At 44.8% G+C, this 7888-nt stretch overlaps 1 protein-coding gene across 1 annotated transcript; it reads right to left on the reverse strand.

Moving 5' to 3' along the window:
• Positions 1-2338: 2338 nt before the first annotated feature.
• slc3a2a (solute carrier family 3 member 2a) lies at positions 2339-6933 on the reverse strand. The gene is made up of 10 exons (XM_080518879.1): positions 6842-6933; positions 5894-6113; positions 5624-5808; positions 4765-4938; positions 4570-4661; positions 4298-4434; positions 3699-3808; positions 3323-3603; positions 3002-3221; positions 2339-2897 (listed from the first exon to the last, which is right to left on the reverse strand). Exons 2-10 carry the CDS (start codon positions 6088-6090, stop codon positions 2758-2760), a joined length of 1536 nt encoding a protein of 511 aa, XP_080375005.1. The 5' UTR covers positions 6091-6113; positions 6842-6933; the 3' UTR covers positions 2339-2757.
• Between the last annotated feature and the right edge of the window lie 955 nt (positions 6934-7888).

A 7888-nucleotide genomic window follows, 5' to 3' on the forward strand; every position in this document is an offset into this window, starting at 1 on the left:
ATGGAATAAAACCAATAATTACACTCGGTCAAGGAGAGGTGAAGGGCTCCATATGGGATTTGGGCTAAATGCTAAATTCAAGATACTTTATTGGTTAAAAAAAACCCCAACAGAAATAACAAAATATGTTAATATTCACACATTTTGTGGAGGAGCTGTTAAAGCATAAAGCAGATTTCTGCTCTGCAATCAAGTCCTGAAAAAGCTTTCAGAGAGCTGAGCCCATATGAGGCTCCACATACGTCACTTCACATTGACAACTTCAATCCACATCAAGGAACTAATGGACACAAAACCGAGCGAGTCGTTCATAAGAGACGCTCGAGGCAGGAAGAACATGCAAACTCAGCAAGGCTTCCGGCCAAAACCCCGGGGTTATTCTGTGGCGGGAGCCGCTGCTCCGCCGTACAGCAGCTTCCCTGCAGCAGCTAGAAGAATCAACATAACACACATGGATGTGTACATGAGGTGAAGACGCTCAGTTTCCAGGTGTTTACAGCAGTTTCCTCCCTCCCCACCGCCGAGAGCATATTACCACTCGGAGCCATTATCTCTGCTCTGCCCCATGTGAAAGGTCACGTCACGTCATGCCGCCGGTGTGCGAGGTGTGTCAGACTCAGACTGAGAGCCAGTCATGAGTGTGCACGGCGGAGGTTTGGTTTCGCAGCGGCGTGGGGGCGCGACCCAGAGGTGCTGTGACGGGCTCTGGTTCCCGGTATCACTGACTTCAAATCTCCCCCCGTGACACCGCAGCAGCAACACGGCGGCCCCGTATTGTCTCAGGACTCGCTTCGGTTTCACTTGTTTGACATTTTTCATCAAAAGACTGGATTTCACCCGCATTTTCGAATATTTTCTCGTTCCCACCACACACACACACACACGTACAGAAAGTTCGACTGACGTCCTGGATATTTGCTGCACAACCTTTGTGAAACAGAGTTGAAAGTTTTCACTTTTTATACTGTGAGTTGCTATACTGAGTGTTGTTTTAAGCACTTTTGTTTATTTTAGCCACACATTTGCACTTTATAGCAAATAAACTTCAGCCAACTAAACATTCAACTGTGCCGAACTACAAGGAGGAACTTATAGTGATTAAAAACTAACCAAGGATATATTGTGTATTCTATTATTAGAAATACTTCACCTAATCTCAACATGATTACATCCTTTGTTTTAATCCTATTTTCATTCTTTACCTTCAATTGAGATTAACTGAGAATGCTGCCACATTTTATATCCTTAATGAATGACTGAAAATGATCACTATCCCTCTAACTAGGTCTATTGTTGATGAGCAAACTGCACAAAATAAAGATTTTTAATACTTCAATTATGCAATAACAATTATTGGTCTTTCAAAATCATTGGACATTGAACTAACTCCAGACCACTGCTCTCCACAATATATACGGTTTTGCATTTGGTGACTATGCAATCTAACCTTTAATAATGTTCATGGCTTTAGAATAAAAAGAACTATATTGGATCCATTCGGTCAAAGTTGTAGATCAATTGGTAGTTTTTTTTATTCCCTCGTGTTGGATATTTATATTAAATGTTTAGTTAAAACAGAATAGAAATCACTTTTTTTTTTACTCTTAAATGAGAAAAGAAAGCCAATTTATACAGAAATACATATATTAACCTCAAAGCCATTAAATTAAGTGAATCTACTGTTCATACATCAGTGAGTACTATTGTAGCTGGTAAATAATGTTAAACTCTTCTGGATTTTAATGTCACAACAGACACGTTATAGTGCAATTCATACAATATAGGCTTGGAGTTTTCATTCATAATACGGAGGTTTTTTTTTGTCATTTTTCTTAATCGCATGTAAAACTACAGCGACTGCAGATGAAGGTAGGTTAGAATATATTCATTTATGTTCCTGTGGATAGTTTTGCTATCATACATAAGCTTTTAAATTAAACATCCTCATGAAACAAGTTGTGTTTTCTGTGTAAAGTAACAGGAAAACAGTCCAATTCAACCAAATCTTGAGTTCATTCAAGTGAGGGAAGCGACGCAGAGGCGTCGGTCGAGCTGCAGGCGTTTCTGACGTCGAAACGCTTTTCACTTGCCGAGTTTGGAGCCGCGATGTTCTTTTTGTGGGATTAAAAACCTCTCGAAGTGTCATATGAATTTATAACGAGACAGGATGGTGATAAAACATAGATGTGCTTCCTTTCGTTAACATCTGCGACACACTTTCGCGCACCTGTACGCACCGAAACGCAGCGGGCGTCTCCTCCGATATCATCTCCAGCGCCGACTAAAATATAGACTGATGATATCATCTACACCTCAGTGACAAACACACAACGCCAGCGTAGGTACAGAACTTTTATTCTTTTCCACTTTAGTTCATTTCTTCCACTGAAAAGCAAAAACGGCCAAAAAATAAAATAAAACACATTGAAATTTAAAATAAAATGCCCAGAGAGCAAAGATTGGAATGTCTTTCATATGTGTGGAGATTGAAGTCAACATTCTTTTTTTTTTTTTAAATATAAGAACAAATTCTCAGATATTTGATAAAAAATAAAAACCCAAACGAAAAAGTTCTTAAAAATGACTCAAAATCCAAATAGAATGTTAATAGCCTGTGTTTTGCATTCGTGTGGAAGATTTCCTTTGACCCCAGTTCGTCGCTACAAAATAAAAAGTTCTGTTTAATTGCAGTGAGGCCAATCATGTTCTAAAAAAGAAAAGTCACCTTGCTGTGACTTTACTAGTTTGGCGCCATCCTCAGCCCGTGTAGGGGAACTGCAGGAGGACGGCCTGTCCGGGTTTCAGCGTGACTTTATCCAGGTCTATGCTGGAATCCACTGCCAGGTCCTCGTCTGTCGAGATCTTGACCGTTGCCGTCGCCGGCAGCTCGACTCCTTCTGCAGAGACAAAGACCGACGGTTTAGGGGGAAACGGGGGGGGGGGGGGGGGGGGGTGACTGGAGCAGCTTGATGCGACGGGTTTGGCGACGCGGGCGACTTACCTGTAACTGGCAGTGTTAGCTTCAGCGTCTCTGTTTGGTCGCCCCAGTTGACCGCCGTTATGTATCGCTCGCTCTGATCCCACAATCGGAGGAAGGCGAGCGACGAGGGGGCCGAGTACAGGGGGTAGTAGTGTCCGTGGAGGAGCGAGCGCTCTTTTACTCGCAGGTCACTGAGCGCTCTGAACCACTTCCGAAGAGCGACACGCTCCTTACGGGTCGCCTGCGAATGACGTTAAAAAGCCATCTGGGTTAGATTTTCTTTTTGGGGTAGGGTGTGTGTGTGTGTTTTGCGCCGAGAGTCAATGTTGTTTCCCCCGTTACCTCCGCAGCCGCGTCCGCGGGATTCTCCTCGGTCGGTTCCTTCTCTATATCCCACACCATGGCAGGATGCGCCACGCCCGGCTCGGCCTGCAGGCCGATCTCGTCTCCGTATGTGAAGACCGGCGTTCCCGGCATGGTGAACAGGAGGAGGTGGTAGAGGCGGATCAGGGCCGAGGAGTTGGCCAGGTTGGCCAGGTTGTCCTGCTGGGCGGCGCCGAGACCCCAGCCGATGCTGCTCTGCTGAGAGTGGAGGTCGTCCATGGCCTGGATGCGCCCCACACCTGCAAGACAGTCAAGAAAGAAAAAAATGAATAAAGTCTAAAAAATAAATAAATAAGAAAACATTGAAGTATGGCGAATGACAAAAGTAGCGTACCTGAAGTTTTACTGCTGAGCACGTCAGACAGGACCAGATCTGTACCGGTGGTGTTCACCAGTATCGACACTTCTGAAGAGGACATGTTGCGAACAACTCCCATCAGCACCCTGGGGGGGGGGGGGGGAACGAACGTGGTCAGTTCAGCCTCGTCGCCGCAGAACGCCTCATCACGAAACATAACATTTGTGGCTTTGAAATTGCCTGCAATAGTCTCAACTCCAGCAACTTCCAATTTGGAAAACCACACTTTCAGCCTGTTGTTCCTGAAATCGACCACAAGAGGTCGCTACAACACAAGGTGCTGCTGAAGCACTGGCCGCTCTCTGCATGAGGCTGCAGCTGACCTGTTTCCAGACAAACCCTCTGCACACTGGAATGCTTTTGATCGCCATGTTCACCTCATTAAACAATTGCACAGTGTTCAGATTCCCCAATGACCTTTTCCTCCTTCCGTTTTTTTAAGGGAAATTACGTCATCTGGGACTTGACAAACAACAAATGTCAAATGAAGTTCCTTCAAGTCACTTGGTTTCCCCCCCCCCCCCCTCAAGAGCTGTAAATGGTTGCAAGCCTTCCAATAATGCAGTTGTAATTACTTCTTCTTGGCCTCCTCAGTGCGGTTTCCCTGAACAGCAGCGCGCAGCTTGGACCAGTCCAGCGAGGTGGAAGGAATTGTGAGGTCAGATATCTTGATACCATCCACCCCCAAATCTAGCCAGTGCTCAGCTGCAACCTAGAAAGAGGGAGAAAAAGAAATAATAAAAAAAAAGAGGCACAGTCATTTCAGCAGCTCCTGCAAGCAATAAGAAAGATCAATACGATAAAACGCCGCTAATGAATGAAAAGACGAGACGTATTCATCGCATACCGTGACTTTATCCATTATCTCGTCAAGGCTGGATGAGAACCAGTGGTCGGTACCTTCGTAGTTTGGAGTCAGGTCAAGCACCACATAAATACCTGAAGAAGAGTCGAGAGGAAAGCTGAGTGAAGCCAGCACTGCGGGAATCTTCACATCATGCTGAAAATCGCAGCCCCTGCGGCTGGAGAGCGAGCTCCCTACCTTTCTTGTGGGCCTTCTCCAGGATGGCGACCAGATCTTGTTCGCTCCCCTGACTCGCGTCGATCGCTTTCAGGTCGAGGGTGCTCTTCTCGTTGGGCTGCACCGTGTGAAGGGGCCCGAGCACCAAACCTTTCACCTTTAGCTGGTTCATGTTATCCAGCTTGGCGGCGAAACCTTTGGAGAGGAGAAAGAATGAAATGCTGTCAGTGAATCCCCACGTCGGGCAGAAACAACCGAGCGCTGATGTGCGAAGAGCGGCGGTGTCAAGGGGTCGGGAACGGTGGGGGGGGGGGGGGACGACAAAGTGAGGAAGCGACAGGTTGATCACTGAGGCTCTTTTAGCTTCAAAATGACTGAAGGCGGGAGCATGTGAGCGGCCCCGCTCACATCCTCTGGACGCCATGTGAAGCCCGAGCACAAGCAGATTCTTTATGCGGAAACAATAAAGTCACGTGGGGTTTTCGGAACTCCGCTGGAAGGCCGACAGCTTTAGTAAAGCACTTGAGGAACAGCGGTACAATTTGTTCCGTCTGGTCACAAACCCTTTATTCCTGCATAGAGGAAATTGACCAGAGGAGCAAAAGCTCCAATGGCAATTAAGCAGAAAAGTGTGTAAAATATTGCGCAAGCTCTGTAAATAAGAGATATGAAACAAATGAGTTGGCGTTTTTTTTTTTTTCGTGACCTTTGAACCTTTAGTCATTCTGAGCCAGCTTCGTAAGCAGTTTGCTATCGTAAGCAGCCGATACAGACCATGCAGGAGGAAGGAAAAGACAGACGTGGTCACAAGATGAGTCTCATGAGAATGAGCTGTTGGGGAGGGGGAAAAAAAAAAGTTAAACGAAATAAAATGCTGTACCTTCCAATCCCTCAGAGAAGGCATGAATGTCAGGGACTTGGTACATGGGTCCTTCGTTCCACCAGTTCATCTCTGGGATGGGTTTGCAGCGGGGGGCCTTGACGATGATCACGATGGCTCCGGCCAGCATGCCGACCCAGCCCAGCCAAAACAGGATGAGGAGCACCCAGCGTGTTCGCACCCATCTAAAACGCAAAGGATCGGTGTGAGAACGTCCCACCGTTATATCCGACAGGCGTTTAAGAGAAAACAGACTGTGGCGGTCCTCACCCGGGCGTGCCAGCGACCTTCATCAGCTCGTCTTTGGACAGGCCAGTGAAGGTCACCTCATCTTCGGGGATTTTGAGCTTGACACTGCCGTTCTTCTCGCCGGTAGCCGCGGGGCCGTCGCCCGTCATGGGCTGCTTCTCCGGGTCCAGCTCATTCAGCTCCACTTCTTTCAAGTCGATCTCCGTTTCCTTACTCATGATTGGATCAGATTTCTGCAGAGCTGGACAAAAGCAGGCGGGAAGACCGGTTGTCAGGTTGGTTTTAACCGCGTCAGATAGATGTCCTGCAGGCCATATGGGATATTACATTACATTGTTCGGCAAGTAGGTTTTGAGGTCCCTGGTGAGTGTGCAGACCTCTTATAACATGAAACCAAAGGCCGGGGTCATTAAAAATAGCCAAGCTGAAATGCATGCTAAGGAACAGCGTTCTAAATCCATATTAGACTTTAAATAAATGCTGGGTGATGTCTTAATGAGTTCATCAGGTTGTCTGACGTAACCGAGGCTGAAACTTACAACTCAGTCAACTACCATTACAAACACTTTTTTTTTTCTGAAACAAATTCTACACTTACTTGCATGAAATGATCCAAAATTAAATAATTTACCATATCTGATTTGTTAGTCGTTAAACCACTTTATAAACGCAACAGGTTAATTTGTTCTATAATTCCATCAACCGGAAGTGATATATTTAGTCGTTTTTGAACAGAAGACGATCACCAGCGCAGATAAAAAGTCTGAAACAATAACTTTAAGCAAAACCTTGTTTAACAAAAGGTAGATATAAATCAATTGATTTCCTTCGAAGATGATGAAATTATCCCCAGTGCTACGTCACCAGACGCACGAGGCTGCCTCGCACCTAAAACGTGCCGCAAATAACCACCGGAACTCCTTAACCCAGGTTTACTAGGGGTCAAATCCTCATAAACTTCACTTTTACCTGTTAAAAAAAAGCGAAGTCCGCCTGCGTTTCCTTTGTCTCCTAATGTCGTTTCTCCCTGGATGTAATCCCCCAAAGAGCTTGAGCGTGTGTATTTGTAGTTGCCGATTTATCTCCGCCCACCCGGGACGACCCACACGTGACACTGTACACAAAGCCCCGCCCCTTTTCCCGGAACCCCAGAGCGCGTCGGTGATGAGAAGTTGGAAACTTTTCAGTGAATCGAATCTTTTGTCTCCTCCCCCTGAACAGTAAAATGAGATGAATTGTGAATATTTAACAAGAAGATGTGACAATGTTAATGATTCACAATGACAAATTTAATAAATAAATAAACACATGTAAGTGCATACAACATAACATGAATCAACAAACAAATTAACAACTGACAAGCACACTGGTAATGTTTTCAAAGAGGACAAATAGCCACATTCACATTGATTTACAGTTTAGTTATTTGATTTAAAAAAAAAAAAGAGAGAATCACCTTATTGTGCTGCATTTGTTTACAAGTTTTTATACTGTGTAGAAATGTCAACCTGACTTAGGGTTGTTTCATGAAACAGATGTAGATACCTGCACAGCAATAAAGTAAAAAATAAAACCATAATCAAAACTATAATGTGCGTTTGGGAGGAAGCTGGTAAAATACATACATACATACATACATACATACATACATACATACATACATACATACAAGAAAACAGTTCAACTGTTCATTGCCAACAAAAGCTTCATTTTTGAAAATACAAAGAGTGCCACATGGGCAGCTTTCAACATGGATTTAAAGTCTTGAAATGTCCATGAAAGGATTTTGTTGAGTGACATTTTAAGGCTTAAAATGCAACCATGTGCTGCTAGCTTAAAGGTCTCCCCTCATAATACTAGTTATTAGTGATTCCTCCCTGCTTGCACATTATACTACAATCCTGATGGAAGTTTTCCTCCAGAGTACTGGCTCTGTAAGGCCCGACTCATTCATGAACTTCACATCACTGGACCTCACAAACAAAATGTTCTGAGTAAGACCTGTCAGTGCTACTC

The sequence above is a fragment of the Blennius ocellaris genome, assembly GCF_963422515.1.
Source record: "Blennius ocellaris genome assembly, chromosome: 23".
In the NCBI taxonomy this organism is placed as follows: Eukaryota; Metazoa; Chordata; class Actinopteri; order Blenniiformes; family Blenniidae; genus Blennius; species Blennius ocellaris.

Bases quoted from the DNA above. Each gene is read 5' to 3' on its own strand.
- slc3a2a (XM_080518879.1), bottom strand. From the start codon at position 6,090: ATGAGTAAGGAAACGGAGATCGACTTGAAAGAAGTGGAGCTGAATGAG. The intron at 4,662-4,764 runs GTAGGGAGCTCG...ACTCTTCTTCAG, and splicing joins GGAGAAGGCCCACAAGAAAG to GTATTTATGTGGTGCTTGAC. The intron at 3,809-4,297 runs GTAATTACAACT...CCCCCCCCCCAG, and splicing joins ACTGAGGAGGCCAAGAAGAA to GGTGCTGATGGGAGTTGTTC.